The sequence below is a fragment of the Oncorhynchus mykiss genome, chromosome 9 (assembly GCF_057628025.1).
Source record: "Oncorhynchus mykiss isolate SJ-2025 chromosome 9, ASM5762802v1, whole genome shotgun sequence".
NCBI classification, from domain to species: domain Eukaryota; kingdom Metazoa; phylum Chordata; class Actinopteri; order Salmoniformes; family Salmonidae; genus Oncorhynchus; species Oncorhynchus mykiss.
Genome location: NC_143030.1, coordinates 74,075,584 through 74,092,398, shown reverse-complemented (window position 1 = coordinate 74,092,398; position 16,815 = coordinate 74,075,584). Strand labels below are relative to the sequence as shown.

General features: G+C 48.7%; 1 protein-coding gene across 6 annotated transcripts in view; it reads right to left on the bottom strand.

Moving 5' to 3' along the window:
* LOC110531258 (tensin-2) overlaps positions 1-16,815 on the bottom strand; it is a 64,510-nt gene that overhangs the window by 12,855 nt on the left and 34,840 nt on the right. For 4 of the 6 annotated variants that reach the window (XM_090185323.1, XM_090185326.1, XM_090185325.1 and 1 more), the window contains exons 4-10: positions 6,490-6,528; positions 4,205-4,246; positions 4,057-4,106; positions 1,426-1,609; positions 611-661; positions 394-516; positions 33-97 (exon numbers count right to left, since the gene is read on the bottom strand). In XM_090185323.1, the coding sequence (XP_090041449.1) occupies positions 33-97; positions 394-516; positions 611-661; positions 1,426-1,609; positions 4,057-4,106; positions 4,205-4,246; positions 6,490-6,528 (554 nt within the window). The remainder of the gene's footprint in view (positions 1-32; positions 98-393; positions 517-610; positions 662-1,425; positions 1,610-4,056; positions 4,107-4,204; positions 4,247-6,489; positions 6,529-16,815) is intronic. The other 2 variants (XM_090185324.1, XM_090185328.1) reach the window with 1 other exon arrangement.

Below are 16,815 nucleotides of genomic sequence, written 5' to 3'. Positions count from 1 at the left end.
CTGTGGCTTTGGATGCGGGACAGGACACTCACCCTGCAGAGATCTTGCTGTAGTGCATGTAGGCTGCAATAATCACTCCTGTTTTGCCCTTGTTGCCCTGAAGGAGAAAGATCAGTGCCAAAAGAACATGAAGTCCCAACGGTTTTTAGCCCCGGGCTTGAGGAACGGATTATTATTGTTTTAAAGACACGAATGTCACTACCCCTACAAGATCTCATAGCAATTTCAACATTTCACAGTGAAAAGATACAAAGATGACTTATTGCACTGATCAAAGAGCCTCTGTGAGTGAAATACGTGAGTCATCTATGTGAAGCCAGCAGCCCCTAAAAGCCCTTACAAACAACAAAACTACCCTTTAAAACCTAGTCAGAAGCAAGCCTGAACCCTGACCTTGCAGTGCAGGACCACCACATGCTGGGGGTCGGAGGTCAGCCACGTCTCCATGGCCTTACACATGGCACAGATCTTGTCCAGGGGAGGGGCATGGAAGTCAGGCCAGCCGAAGTCAAGGACCTGGACCACATGGGAAAATAGTGAGGAAAAGTACATTAATATACTTAGCCTTAGAAACTGATACAGTATTGATACAGAAAATAAAAAATGATACCTTTGGATTCATGCGGGTGATGTCATGGTGTCGTTCAGAGAGGTTGAAGAGCTGAAAGGAAAATGGATATTCAAATGAATGATGTGTGTTCAACCAGCCCAGCAAGCAGAGGCATCATGCCCATAGGGGGCACAGGAGCACGTGCCCCCTCAGATTTGTCTTTTAATTAAAAAATAATAATTTATTTTGTTGTTGTTGTTTCTCTGTAATACTACTAGCCACCTAGCCATTTTATTAAGTTGTCATTAGCTAACCCAGCTAGGATCCGAATCTCCCAACCTCATCTCCCAATTAGCTACCAAGAATCCATTTCAGGCTATCAATCAAGTTAGAGTAGCTAGCTTGTCTGCTGGCAAGGTTGGTAGACTTTAGAAAAGCAAGCAATTACTAAATGTACTGAATAAGACAAACATTTCTTTCAACCTTTTATCCAGATTTTAGCAGGGATGCAGAGAAGCATATTTAGTTTATTTAAAAAAATAACCAAGAGGATACAGACAGCTCAAGAGAGATGCTAAGCTTGATGTTTCTTTGGCATAGAATTAAACATTATGATTATGGCTTTAGATTGCAGGAAAAAGTTGTTTCAATTGTTTGAAAGATTCTCAAACTTTCGAAAAGGGGGTCCCAGCCCCCCGCCGGACCCCCCCCCCCACCCCCCCCCATATGAAAGCTGAGTGTATGGCTATAGCATACCACTTAGAATACCACTTAGCATACCACTTAGAATGCATTCCTTCATATTAAGTGCTAGGTTGGTATTGTGGATATTGGAAGCCCATGTCTACATCAGCGGCAGAAAGTACTGTACTCACCAGGAACTTGTCCTGGTGCTTGGACCTGAGCATGGCGGTCACCTCCTTGAGGTTGAGACGGTAGCGCTGCTCGTCCAGCAGAGGGGGGAAGAACACAGAGATGATCCCCTCGGTGATGTAGGTCAGGTCAAAGTCATAATGACGCTCCATGACTCTCTCCATCACACGGTCCACACTGATACTCCTAATCAGGGAGATTGCTGGGATTTATGCTGTGGTCTATAGATGTATGTTCTGTTACTGTTTTGAGCTCTAAAACAACCCTGAAAACATACATTTTCAGTCTCCCTTATATTAATTAACCCAGCTTTCACCAAACTAGGGGTCGCGACTGATTTGAAGAATGGGGTCAAGAGAGAAACTCTGAAAAATATGTAATGCACCACAGAAAGACCTGGAGGTAGTGCAGTTGGAGAATGAGATGAGGTGGATAATGAGATGAGGTGGAGAATGAGATGAGGTGGAGAATGGCAGGAGGTGGAGAATGAGATGAGGTGGAGAATGAGATGAGGTGGAGAATGAGATGAGGTGGAGCATGAGATGAGGTGAAGAATGACAGGAGGTGGAGAATGAGATGAGGTGGAGAATGAGATGAGGTGGAGAATGACAGGAGGTGGAGAATGAGATGAGGTGGAGAATGACAGGAGGTGGAGAATGAGAGGAGGTGGAGAATGAGATGAGGTGGAGCATGAGATGAGGTGAAGAATGACAGGAGGTGGAGAATGAGATGAGGTGGAGAATGAGATGAGGTGGAGAATGACAGGAGGTGGAGAATGAGAGGATGTGGAGAATGAGATGAGGTGGAGAATGACAGGAGGTGGAGAATGAGATGAGGTGGAGAATGACAGGAGGTGGAGAATGAGATGAGGTGGAGAATGAGAGGATGTGGAGAATGAGATGAGGTGGAGAATGACAGGAGGTGGAGAATGAGATGAGGTGGAGAATGAGATGAGGTGGAGAATGAGATGAGGTGGAGAATGACAGGATGTGGAGAATGAGATGAGGTGGAGAATGACAGGAGGTGGAGAATGAGATGAGGTGGAGAATGAGATGAGGTGGAGAATGACAGGAGGTGGAGAATGAGAGGATGTGGAGAATGAGAGGATAAAAGGAGGAGTGAGAACATAGAAACAGAGCGCGAGAGAGAGAGCAAGAGCGGGGAGAAGACAAATGAAGAGAATAAAAAGGAGTAGTAGTACATCCTCTTCCTCCTCATCATAATGCTAGAGTACATAATCATCTCCCTCCTCCTCATCCCCCTCCTCATCATAATGCTACAGTACATCCTCTTCCTCCTCATCATAATGCTACAGTACATAATCATCTCCCTCCTCCTCATCCCCCTCCTCATCATAATGCTACAGTACATCCTCTTCCTCCTCATCATAATGCTACAGTATATAATCATCTCCCTCCTCCTCATCCCCCTCCTCATCATAATGCTACAGTACATCCTCTTCCTCCTCATCATACTGCTACAGTACATAATCATCCCCCTCCTCATCATAATGCTACAGTACATCATCATCTCCCTCCTCTTCCTCCTCATCATAATGCTACAGTACATAATCATCTCCCTCCTCTTCCTCCTCATCCCCCTCCTCATCATAATGCTACAGTACATAATCATCTCCCTCCTCCTCATCCCCCTCCTCATCATAATGCTACAGTACATAATCATCTCCCTCCTCCTCATCCCCCTCCTCATCATAATGCTACAGTACATCATCATCTCCCTCCTCTTCCTCCTCATCATAATGCTACAGTACATCCTCTTCCTCCTCATCATAATGCTACAGTACATAATCATCTCCCTCCTCTTCCTCCTCCTCCTCATCCTGCTCCTCATCATAATGCTACAGTACATAATCATCTCCCTCCTCCTCATCCCCCTCCTCATCATAATGCTACAGTACATAATCATCTCCCTCCTCTTCCTCCTCCTCCTCCTCCTCATCATAATGCTCCAGTACATCCTCCTCATCATAATGCGACAGTACATAATCATATCCCTCCTCTTCCTCCTCCTCCTCATCCCCCTCCTCATCATAATGCTAGAGTACATCATCATCTCCTTCCTCCTCCTCTCCTTCCTCCTCCTCTTCCCCCTCCTCATCATAATGCTAGAGTACATCCTCCTCCTTATCCTCCCCCTGCTCCTCCCTCCCCCTCCTCCTCCTCTTCCCCCTCCTCATCACAATGCTCCAGTAGATCCTCCTCACCATCCTCCTCCCCCTGCTCTTCCCTCCTCATCCTCCTCCACCTCCTCTTCCCCCTCCTCATCATAATGCTAGAGTACATAATCATCTCCCTCCTCCTCCTCTCCTTCCTCCTCCTCATCCCCCTCCTCATCATAATGCTAGAGTACATCCTCCTCCTTATCCTCCCCCTCCCCCTCCTCCTCCTCTTCCCCCTCCTCATCACAATGCTCCAGTAGATCTTCCTCACCATCATCCTCCCCCTCCCCCTGCTCCTCCCTCCCCCTCCTCCTCCTCTTTCCCCTCCTCCACCTCTTCCCCCTCCTCATCATAATGCTCCATTAAATCCTCCTCCTCCTCCTCCCCCTCTTCCTCATCCTCCTGTACGAGGAAATTATGAATTGAAATAGGGTATGATAGAGAGCTGAGTTACCTGGAGAGGGTGTTCCTCTGTTTGTTGTAAGTCAAAGACCTTGTGGAGCCCTGAAGACAGAGAGAAATTAAATTACCACCATTTCTGACACCGATAAGAGAAACAGCATCAGCATTCATTTGTGGAGAGGAAGAAAGAACACTCTTACCAGGTGTTGGATGTGTCGGGATGGAGCAGTTCCTTTGCCCTGCTGTAGGCAACAAGGAGAGACATATGGTAATGCAACAAGGAGAGACATACGGTAATGCAACAAGGAGAGACATATGGTAATGCAACAAGGAGAGACATATGGTAATGCAACAATGAGAGACATACGGTAATGCAACAAGGAGAGACATACGGTAATGTAACAAGGAGAGACATACGGTAATGTAACAAGGAGAGACATATGGTAATGTAACAAGGAGAGACATACGGTAATGCAACAAGGAGAGACATACGGTAATGCAACAAGGACAGACATACGGTAATGCAACAAGGAGAGACATACAGTAATGTAACAAGGAGAGACATACGGTAATGTAACAAGGAGAGACATATGGTAATGTAACAAGGAGAGACATACGGTAATGCAACAAGGAGAGACATACGGTAATGCAACAAGGAGAGACATACGGTAATGCAACAAGGAGAGACATATGGTAATGTAACAAGGAGAGACATACGGTAATGTAACAAGGAGAGACATACGGTAATGCAACAAGGAGAGACATACGGTAATGTAACAAGGAGAGACATACAGTAATGCAACAAGGAGAGACATACGGTAATGCAACAAGGAGAGACTTACAGTAATGCAACAAGGAGAGACATACGGTAATGCAACAAGGAGAGACATACGGTAATGCAACAAGGAGAGACATACGGTAATGCAGCAAGGAGAGACATACGGTAATGCAACAAGGAGAGACATACGGTAATGCAACAAGGAGAGACATATGGTAATGCAACAATGAGAGACATACGGTAATGCAACAAGGAGGGACATACGGTAATGCAACAAGGAGAGACATACGGTAATGCAAAAAGGAGAGACATATGGTAATGTAACAAGGAGAGACATACGGTAATGCAACAAGGAGAGGCATACGGTAATGCAACAAGGAGAGACATACGGTAATGCAGCAAGGAGAGACATACGGTAATGCAACAAGGACAGACATACGGTAATGCAACAAGGAGAGACATACGGTAATGTAACAAGGAGAGACATACGGTAATGCAACAAGGAGGGACATACGGTAATGCAACAAGGAGAGACATACGGTAATGCAACAAGGAGAGACATATGGTAATGTAACAAGGAGAGACATACGGTAATGCAACAAGGAGAGGCATACGGTAATGCAACAAGGACAGACATACGGTAATGCAACAAGGAGAGACATACGGTAATGCAACAAGGACAGACATACGGTAATGCAACAAGGAGAGACATACGGTAATGTAACAAGGAGAGACATACAGTAATGCAACAAGGAGAGACATACGGTAATGCAACAAGGAGAGACTTACAGTAATGCAACAAGGAGAGACATACGGTAATGCAACAAGGAGAGACATACGGTAATGCAACAAGGAGAGACATACGGTAATGCAACAAGGAGATACATACGGTAATGCAGCAAGGAGAGACATACGGTAATGCAACAAGGAGAGACATACGGTAATGCAACAAGGAGAGACATATGGTATTGCAACAAGGAGAGACATACGGTAATGCAACAAGGAGGGACATACGGTAATGCAACAAGGAGAGACATACGGTAATGCAACAAGGAGAGACATATGGTAATGTAACAAGGAGAGACATACGGTAATGCAACAAGGAGAGACATACGGTAATGCAACAAGGAGAGACATACGGTAATGCAACAAGGAGAGACATACGGTAATGCAACAAGGAGAGACATACAGTAATGCAACAAACAGGCTTCTTTCCTGACGGCCCAACCTATACTACTTCCTGTTACAATCTACTTCTAGAAAACCCTCTCCTCATACAAGAACAAACCAAGCCCACTCTTCAAGCCAAGGAAAAGAGAAGCTTCTGCCATTTTCCAACAGCACTGCAGATTTAGGGATGGTCACAGCTGATTTATTTCAAACATAAATTGAAGGAATGAAGTGGACTATGAAAGAGTGAGAGAGAGCAAGAGAGACAGAGAGAGAGAGAGAGAGCAAGAGAGACAGAGAGAGACAGCGAGAGAGAGAGCAAGAGAGACAGAGAGCGACAGAGAGAGAGAGAGAGAGAGAGCAAGAGAGACAGAGAGAGACAGAGAGAGAGAGAGAGAGAGAGAGAGCAAGAGAGACAGAGCGAGAGAGAGAGAGCAAGAGAGAGAGAGAGAGAGAGCAAGAGAGACAGAGAGAGAGAGAGAGAGAGAGAGAGAGAGAGAGAGACAGACAGAGAGAGAGAGCGAGTGGTCAACTTACCAGATCAGACGGGAGAGCTGGGATGCAAGCTGTGGTCACCTGAAACATAACAACATACCATTTTTCCAACGAGAAACAATATTAAACCAAACACATAGTCAAACATAAACATAGCATTCTGAAGCTATCCGCTAAGTTTTGCTTTCTGCCGTCTGGTTTTTGTTGTTGTATTTCCCTCCAGGAAAGAGGGAAGGGAGTGGTGGGGCTGGCGAGGCCACCGGGGAAGATGGGCCGGGGGAAATGCTCCCTCACTCAGACGGACAGAGAGATAAGGAGAGAGAGAAAACACATCTAAAGCCAGATAAGAAAGCCCTGTCATCCAACGAAGATATGATCCACCTGAACGTAGATTACAGTAGATATACCATGACCAGGGAAGTATGGTATGCAAGTCCCAACACTCTCAGAGGCGTTTGGTGGGACCGTCCGAGGCTGCTGCATTTATCTTGCTAATATATACTTCTCCTTGGTGTCACTCACACAATGGCACAGTTGTAGCCTGGGAGCATGTGCACATGATCAAAGTGCACTAACTAGGTCATACGCACACTGATTCACATAAACAGACAAAGGGCTACAAAGTACAAATTAAAACCATGCAGTAGAAACACACACACACACACACACACACACACACACCATTTCCCATGTGCAGTGGGCTCCAGATCTTGACCTCTGACCCAGGGAGGAAGTGGAAGCGCTGCAGCGGTGGTGGTGGTGGGGCTGAGGCAGGGTCGAAGACCACAGTCATGCTTTCGTAATGGCTGAGCTCACTGCCGGCCAGTGTGTCCCAGCGTTTCCACTCCCCAACCCTGTTACGCCTGTTTGTTTGGCCACAGGAAAGGGCAAGGGCTTGTACATCTCATTGTGTACACAGGGAAGTGACAGAAGCCTTGGGTAGGGGTGTGTTTGAGTGTGTGGGCCAAATATAACTAGTGTTCTTGTGCGCATCTCTAAGAAAGTGTGTGGGCCTCAAACCTCTTCTTGTCATACAGATGCTAGAATAGGTCAGGGGTCAACAGACAATGTGCTAAAACGAGACACATGACTACATCAGAGAGCTTGTTTCAGTCAATTTCATGTAAACACCACTGCTATATTCTATAAATCTTCAAGAATTATAGCAGATCTTACCCAATGAGCAGAATTGGTTGAAAAACATATTTTCAACATGTTTTCAACCCCAAAATACCTATTTTCAACATCTTGTGCAATAGGGTATCCTGTGTCCTGGCTGCAAGATGGGCTTGGAAAACTGAGAACACGTAACTTGCGGGAACAAGAACCATGTCTAAAAGGATGCATGGTTCTGCTGCAGACATGAAACCAGTTTGAAAGAACAACATAGAATGACAACCAGACAGCACTCTAGTAAAATGTTCCACGCTCTTTCTCTCTCTCTCTCCAACTGTCCCTCTCCTCTATCTCAACCTCTTCTCTCCCACCACATCCTCTCTTTCTCTCTCTCTCTCCAACTGTCCCTCTCCTCTATCTCAACCTTTTCTCTCCCACCACATCCTCTCTTTCTCTCTCTCTCTCCAACTGTCCCTCTCCTCTATCTCAACCTTTTCTCTCCCACCACATCCTCTCTTTCTCTCTCTCTCTCCAACTGTCCCTCTCCTCTATCTCAACCTTTTCTCTCCCACCACATCCTCTCTTTCTCTCTCTCTCTCCAACTGTCCCTCTCCTCTATCTCAACCTTTTCTCTCCCACCACATCCTCACTTTCTCTCGTTCTCTTCCAAACTGGCTCTCTCTCCATCCCTCAAAAATTCTCTTTCCGCCTTTCTCTAATAATCCCTCTATCCCGCGTTCTCTCCCCCCTCTCTCCCTGTCAATCTTTCCCTCTCTCTCGCAGCATCCCCCCCCTCTCTCCCAGTCTGCTGCCCTCCCCTCTCTTTCCCCTCTCTCTCCCTGTCAATCTTTCCCTCTCTCTCGCAGCATTCCCCCCCTCTCTCTCCCAGTCTGCTGCCCTCCCCTCTCTTTCCCCTCTCTCTCCCTGTCAATCTTTCCCTCTCTCTCGTAGCATTCCCCCCCCCCTCTCTCTCCCAGTCTGCTGCCCTCCCCTCTCTTTCCCCTCTCTCTCCCTCTCAATCTTTCCCTCTCTCTCGCAGCATCCCCCACCCCTCTCTCTCCCAGCCTGCTGCCCTCCCCTCTCTTTGCCCTCTCTCTCCCTGTCAATCTTTCCCTCTCTCTCGCAGCATCCCCCCCCTCTCTCTCCCAGTCTGCTGCCCTCCCCTCTCTTTCCCCTCTCTCTCCCTGTCAATCTTTCCCTCTCTCTCCCAATCTGCTGCCCTCCCCTCTCTTTCCCCTCTCTCTCCCTGTCAATCTTTCCCTCTCTCTCCCAGTCTGCTGCCCTCCCCTCTCTTTCCCCTCTCTCTCCCTGTCAATCTTTCCCTCTCTCTCGCGGCATCCCCCCTCCCCTCTCTCTCCCAGCCTGCTGCCCTCCCCTCTCAGAGTGAGCGATGGGGCCTGCAGCAGGGGAGCATTATGCCAAAAAACACACCAGATTCCATCTCTTTGGCCAACACTTACGAACACGCTTCCTGCAAGTGCTCTCCCCTCTACCCTCTACCCTCTACCCTCTACCCTCTCCCTTACTCCCGCTCTCCTTCTGTGTACCTCTCCCTCCTCTCCCACTCTATCTTTTTCTTAACAGGCCCAGCTGGTAAGGCTCACAGTGCTAACCCCTCTCTCCCGCTCATAGATGGGCCACTGGTCCAACCAATGTTTTGATCCATCAAAGCCAGGAACCATGGCTAATGCACTCACTGTGAATGCATGTGCAGTTCTATGAGAGACTAGCTGGGGATGAGGTAACATTACTGGTATGTTATTAGAGTGTGTGAGTGTGTGAGTGAGTGAGTGAGTGAGTGAGTGAGTGAGTGAGTGAGGGAGTGGGTGGATAAGTGAGTGAGTGAGTGAGTGAGTGGGTGAGTGAGTGAGTGAGTGAGTGAGTGAGTGAGTGCCTCTCTATACCTTCCCCCCAAAGATTTTTACAACGGTGGGGAAGTGCCAAGATGGAGGCATGGTGGCTTCAAAACAGTGCCCCCTGTCAGTCATCTACTCTATATATAAATTATTGGTTGTAACACTGTTCTACATTGAGTCATAGAAGCTCATGACATATCAAAACAGACAGCGGCCTAATGGAGTGGTCCTTGAGAACCACATGGCAGGAATTTCACAACCAGATTCTGGTCGTCTCATCACCAGAGAAAATCACACAAAGAAATGGCACTAGTAAATTCCTATGATTTCATCGATGTGTTATGGACATATGTAAATATGATTATATTAGTACTGGAACCAATTGTTGTCTTCACATGGCATTTATTCACAACAATTACCATTTATGCTAATTACCCAACTGTAGGGGCCTATAAAATCAGTTTTTGGCCTAATTCCATATTTTTCCCTCGAAATTCTGTTTCTACGTTTTGTTTTTCCAGGTTTTCGCTCTAAAAATCACACTTTTTTTTATATTAAAACAACAAGCCCACAACAATGCTTAAACCTTTGAGGTCTGGGAAAAATCTAGATGTTTACATTTTTGGGTGTTTTTTTTAAAACATTTTTTAAATTGAACCTTTATTTAACCTTTATTGAACCTTTATTTGGGTGTGGATACCTTTTAATTCAAGTGTGCACCAGCAAGACACTTGTTTGGTTGGAGGTGTTTCTGTAGCTCACATGTGATTGCAGAGATTGATAAACAAAATGGCCGCTGGATTAATGCAATAAGATGCTAAGAATAATAATGATATCATTCTGCCAGGTAGGCATAGGCTACTTTGTAGTTGACATTTAAATGAGAAGGTTTTTTTGTAAAGCCTATCCATCTACTAGAAGATGGTTCATTAGCATAATCGCTAACGGCTACACAAAGAGGTAGACAAATGATGGGCACACAGACATGGGCATTCCCACTTTGTCTCTTCAGAAAGTTGAATGAAAATATGAATCACTGATGCATTTTGTTCATGTATTATGATCATCTTGGGCAAATTAAGAAATGTTCTACTAAGTTCAATCAATTTTTTAATATTGTTGAATTCCGTTTTAATGTTTTGGATTCAGTGAGTCCGTCTGCGTTCTCCGCAACGTGGATTTTATAGGGTCCCACAACTGTTTTCACCATGAGACAGCCAATCAGAGGGCAGTGATGAAAGGGAAGCCAATCGGTATTGAGAGCTGATGCCAGATGACCTTGTGCTTTCATCACAGAGGGTCTCATCAGAGCATTGGGGGATGTTATAGTGCTCAACAGGCATGGGGATGGTTAGTGCCCTTAGGCAGCTGTCCATTCTCATAGACTCTCCTGATAGAGAAGATGGTGGGGTGTGACTAAGGTCTAAGGTTCATGTCACATTGGAGGTACCTGACTGTATATCTCCAAGCTAGGCTTTTCTCTTCAAACACACCATCGCCAACCCCCTGTAAATAATTTTTAATAAGCTGGTATGAGCGATCTGAAGCAGACCTAATGAGCGTTTTGAAGTTGACCTAATGAACACTCTGAAGCAGACCTAATGAGCGTTTTAAAGCAGACCTAATGAACATTCTGAAACAGACCTAATGAACACTCTAAGCAGACCTAATGAACATTCAGAAGCAGACCTAACGAACGTTCTGAAACAGACCTAATGAACACTCTAAGCAGACCTAATGAACGTTCAGAAGCAGACCTAATGAACATTCAGAAGCAGACCTAGTAATGTCCCTTAATCATTGGTTGGGCCCCTCAAAGGCCCGGGACCTGCTGTAAGGTATTATCTCTTTATCCATCTGGCTTACACTCTGTCCATAATATGTCTCCCGCTCCCTCTCTTTCTTCCTCTTTCTCTTCATGTCTCTCTCTCTCTCTCTCTCTCCAGCTCTCCTCCTGTCTCTCTCTGCCATCCCTCTCCCCATCCCTCCTTCCCTCCTTCCATCTTCCATTCACTCGCTCTTTCTCTCTCTCTCTCTCTCTCTCTCTCTCTCTCTCTCTCTCTCTCTCTCTCTCTCTCTCTCTCTCTCTCACTCCCTCCCTCTCTCTCTCTGTCCAAACACCTGAGGGTGGGTACAGGACAGAACAGAACATATAGGACAGAGGTCATGTGTCCCTCTGGTATCGGTAATTACTGTGTGTGACTCCCAGTCATGGAGACAGTGTTAACAGTGACCACAACAACCCCCTCCCCTCTTCCCCTTCCCCCCTACCAGTCATGGAGCCAGTGTCAACAGTGACCACAACAACCCCCTCGTCTCCTCCCCTCTCCCCCTTCCCTCCTCCCAGTCATGGAGCCAGTGTTAACAGTGACCACAACAACCCCCTCGTCTCCTCCCCTCTCCCCCTTCCCTCCTCCCAGTCATGGAGCCAGTGTCAACAGTGACCACAACAACCCCCTCGTCTCCTCCCCTCTCCCCCTTCCCTCCTCCCAGTCATGGAGCCAGTGTTAACAGTGACTACAACAACCCCCTCATCTCCTCCCCTCTCCTCCTCCCCTCCTTCCTCCCAGTCATGGAGCCAGTGTTAACAGTGACCACAACAACCCCCTCGTCTCCTATCCTCTCCTCCACCCCTCCTTCCTCCCAGTCATGGAGCCAGTGTTAACAGTGACTACAACAACCCCCTCGTCTCCTCCCCTCTCCTCCTCCCCTCCTTCCTCCCAGTCATGGAGCCAGTGTCAACAGTGACTACAACAACCCCCTCGTCTCCTATCCTCTCCTCCACCCCTCCTTCCTCCCAGTCATGGAGCCAGTGTTAACAGTGACTACAACAACCCCCTCGTCTCCTATCCTCTCCTCCACCCCTCCTTCCTCCCAGTCATGGAGCCAGTGTTAACAGTGACTACAACAACCCCCTCGTCTCCTCCCCTCTCCTCCTCCCCTCCTTCCTCCCAGTCATGGAGCCAGTGTTAACAGTGACCACAACAACCCCCTCGTCTCCTATCCTCTCCTCCACCCCTCCTTCCTCCCAGTCATGGAGCCAGTGTTAACAGTGACTACAACAACCCCCTCGTCTCCTCCCCTCTCCTCCTCCCCTCCTTCCTCCCAGTCATGGAGCCAGTGTTAACAGTGACTACAACAACCCCCTCGTCTCCTCCCCTCTCCTCCTCCCCTCCTTCCTCCCAGTCATGGAGCCAGTGTTAACAGTGACTACAACAACCCCCTCGTCTCCTATCCTCTCCTCCACCCCTCCTTCCTCCCAGTCATGGAGCCAGTGTTAACAGTGACTACAACAACCCCCTCGTCTCCTATCCTCTCCTCCACCCCTCCTTCCTCCCAGTCATGGAGCCAGTGTTAACAGTGACCACAACAACCCCCTCGTCTCCTCCCCTCTCCTCCACCCCTCCTTCCTCCCAGTCATGGAGCCAGTGTTAACAGTGACCACAACAACCCCCTCGTCTCCTATCCTCTCCTCCTCCCCTCCTTCCTCCCAGTCATGGAGCCAGTGTTAACAGTGACTACAACAACCCCCTCGTCTCCTATCCTCTCCTCCACCCCTCCTTCCTCCCAGTCATGGAGCCAGTGTTAACAGTGACCACAACAACCCCCTCGTCTCCTCCCCTCTCCTCCACCCCTCCTTCCTCCCAGTCATGGAGCCAGTGTTAACAGTGACCACAACAACCCCCTCGTCTCCTCCCCTCTCCTCCACCCCTCCTTCCTCCCAGTCATGGAGCCAGTGTTAACAGTGACCACAACAACCCCCTCGTCTCCTCCCCTCTCCTCCACCCCTCCTTCCTCCCAGTCATGGAGCCAGTGTTAACAGTGACCACAACAACCCCCTCGTCTCCTCCCCTCTCCTCCTCCCCTCCTTCCTCCCAGTCATGGAGCCAGTGTTAACAGTGACTACAACAACCCCCTCGTCTCCTATCCTCTCCTCCACCCCTCCTTCCTCCCAGTCATGGAGCCAGTGTTAACAGTGACCACAACAACCCCCTCGTCTCCTCCCCTCTCCTCCACCCCTCCTTCCTCCCAGTCATGGAGCCAGTGTTAACAGTGACTACAACAACCCCCTCGTCTCCTATCCTCTCCTCCACCCCTCCTTCCTCCCAGTCATGGAGCCAGTGTTAACAGTGACTACAACAACCCCCTCGTCTCCTATCCTCTCCTCCACCCCTCCTTCCTCCCAGTCATGGAGCCAGTGTTAACAGTGACTACAACAACCCCCTCGTCTCCTCCCCTCTCCTCCTCCCCTCCTTCCTCCCAGTCATGGAGCCAGTGTTAACAGTGACTACAACAACCCCCTCGTCTCCTATCCTCTCCTCCACCCCTCCTTCCTCCCAGTCATGGAGCCAGTGTTAACAGTGACTACAACAACCCCCTCGTCTCCTATCCTCTCCTCCTCCCCTCCTTCCTCCCAGTCATGGAGCCAGTGTTAACAGTGACTACAACAACCCCCTCGTCTCCTATCCTCTCCTCCACCCCTCCTTCCTCCCAGTCATGGAGCCAGTGTTAACAGTGACTACAACAACCCCCTCGTCTCCTATCCTCTCCTCCACCCCTCCTTCCTCCCAGTCATGGAGCCAGTGTTAACAGTGACTACAACAACCCCCTCGTCTCCTATCCTCTCCTCCACCCCTCCTTCCTCCCAGTCATGGAGCCAGTGTTAACAGTGACTACAACAACCCCCTCGTCTCCTATCCTCTCCTCCACCCCTCCTTCCTCCCAGTCATGGAGCCAGTGTTAACAGTGACTACAACAACCCCCTCGTCTCCTATCCTCTCCTCCACCCCTCCTTCCTCCCAGTCATGGAGCCAGTGTTAACAGTGACTACAACAACCCCCTCGTCTCCTATCCTCTCCTCCACCCCTCCTTCCTCCCAGTCATGGAGCCAGTGTTAACAGTGACTACAACAACCCCCTCGTCTCCTATCCTCTCCTCCACCCCTCCTTCCTCCCAGTCATGGAGCCAGTGTTAACAGTGACTACAACAACCCCCTCGTCTCCTCCCCTCTCCTCCTCCCCTCCTTCCTCCCAGTCATGGAGCCAGTGTTAACAGTGACTACAACAACCCCCTCGTCTCCTATCCTCTCCTCCACCCCTCCTTCCTCCCAGTCATGGAGCCAGTGTTAACAGTGACTACAACAACCCCCTCGTCTCCTCCCCTCTCCTCCTCCCCTCCTTCCTCCCAGTCATGGAGCCAGTGTTAACAGTGACTACAACAACCCCCTCGTCTCCTCCCCTCTCCTCCTCCCCTCCTTCCTCCCAGTCATGGAGCCAGTGTTAACAGTGACTACAACAACCCCCTCGTCTCCTCCCCTCTCCTCCACCCCTCCTTCCTCCCAGTCATGGAGCCAGTGTTAACAGTGACTACAACAACCCCCTCGTCTCCTATCCTCTCCTCCACCCCTCCTTCCTCCCAGTCATGGAGCCAGTGTTAACAGTGACTACAACAACCCCCTCGTCTCCTCCCCTCTCCTCCACCCCTCCTTCCTCCCAGTCATGGAGCCAGTGTTAACAGTGACTACAACAACCCCCTCGTCTCCTATCCTCTCCTCCACCCCTCCTTCCTCCCAGTCATGGAGCCAGTGTTAACAGTGACTACAACAACCCCCTCGTCTCCTATCCTCTCCTCCTCCCCTCCTTCCTCCCAGTCATGGAGCCAGTGTTAACAGTGACTACAACAACCCCCTCGTCTCCTATCCTCTCCTCCACCCCTCCTTCCTCCCAGTCATGGAGCCAGTGTTAACAGTGACTACAACAACCCCCTCGTCTCCTATCCTCTCCTCCACCCCTCCTTCCTCCCAGTCATGGAGCCAGTGTTAACAGTGACTACAACAACCCCCTCGTCTCCTATCCTCTCCTCCACCCCTCCTTCCTCCCAGTCATGGAGCCAGTGTTAACAGTGACTACAACAACCCCCTCGTCTCCTATCCTCTCCTCCACCCCTCCTTCCTCCCAGTCATGGAGCCAGTGTTAACAGTGACTACAACAACCCCCTCGTCTCCTATCCTCTCCTCCTCCCCTCCTTCCTCCCAGTCATGGAGCCAGTGTTAACAGTGACCACAACAACCCCCTCGTCTCCTATCCTCTCCTCCACCCCTCCTTCCTCCCAGTCATGGAGCCAGTGTTAACAGTGACTACAACAACCCCCTCGTCTCCTATCCTCTCCTCCTCCCCTCCTTCCTCCCAGTCATGGAGCCAGTGTTAACAGTGACCACAACAACCCCCTCGTCTCCTATCCTCTCCTCCTCCCCTCCTTCCTCCCAGTCATGGAGCCAGTGTTAACAGTGACCACAACAACCCCCTCGTCTCCTATCCTCTCCTCCACCCCTCCTCCAAGTGAAACAAGTATTCAAAGAGCAATGCTGGACAAAAATAAACAGTGGTAAATAAACAGTGGTAAATAAACAGAACTGAAAAAATCTGCAAGGCGAGATTGCCAGAGATCAACAATGGAAAATCCCATAGTACATTGTCTTTATGAACCTATAACTGGCAATAACCTGGACGTGACTCCACGGCACCGAACACATTTCCATGGTCTGCCTCTGACCTTGGCGGAGAGAGGTAGAAGACATTCTTGGGATGATAGGGAGACTTTTCAGCACTCGGCACAGAAAATAACAGAACAGTGGCCAATTACCCTGGCTTTATTTCCCCTCTACCAAGGGTCATCTGGCAGAACCCCAGAGCTGCTAAGTCAGCTGTCACGCTTATGGTTTTAACGCTGATCAGCATCACACGCACTCACTCATTAGTATGACCACATTAAAAACAAGCCACTCTATCTACCCCGGCAATTATCATGACTCTGTGACAGGGTGACTCCGACTCCCTAACGATGACCAGACAGCCATTCTATTTCGATTCTACACTTCCTCTTGTTGATTTTAACATAAACAACTTTAGACTATTCCTCCCCAAAATAGGAGAAATGTCTTTCTTCCTGACATATTTGGGCAGCTCATCATGGGCAACATTACCCAACCCTTAACCCTTCACTCCCTGTGGACAACTCCAGCTCACAGATAAGTTGTTCTCTACACAGAGAACACGCTGAAATAAAACACTGTTTTGGCGTATTTGTGTATTTTTGAAGTGGGATTGTTCATGAAAGAGATGAGCCAGCTGTAGGTTGTTGACTTCATGTTTGGATGACTGACAGCAACTCCACAAGACAAGTACAAGAAAGGAAGCCACAGAGAGAAACAAGAGGGGAAGTCATAGAGAGAAGTACACAGACTTCTTTATTCTGGTCACTTTGTTTTCCAGGAAATGCTTTATTCTGGGAAGAGAAGATGAAGTGCTTTTCCTGAGGGAGCACTGACAGGACAGTGAAGTAACTGTTCTGGACGACTGTGTGATCTCGCTCTCCGTAGCCGATTTGAGTAAGACCT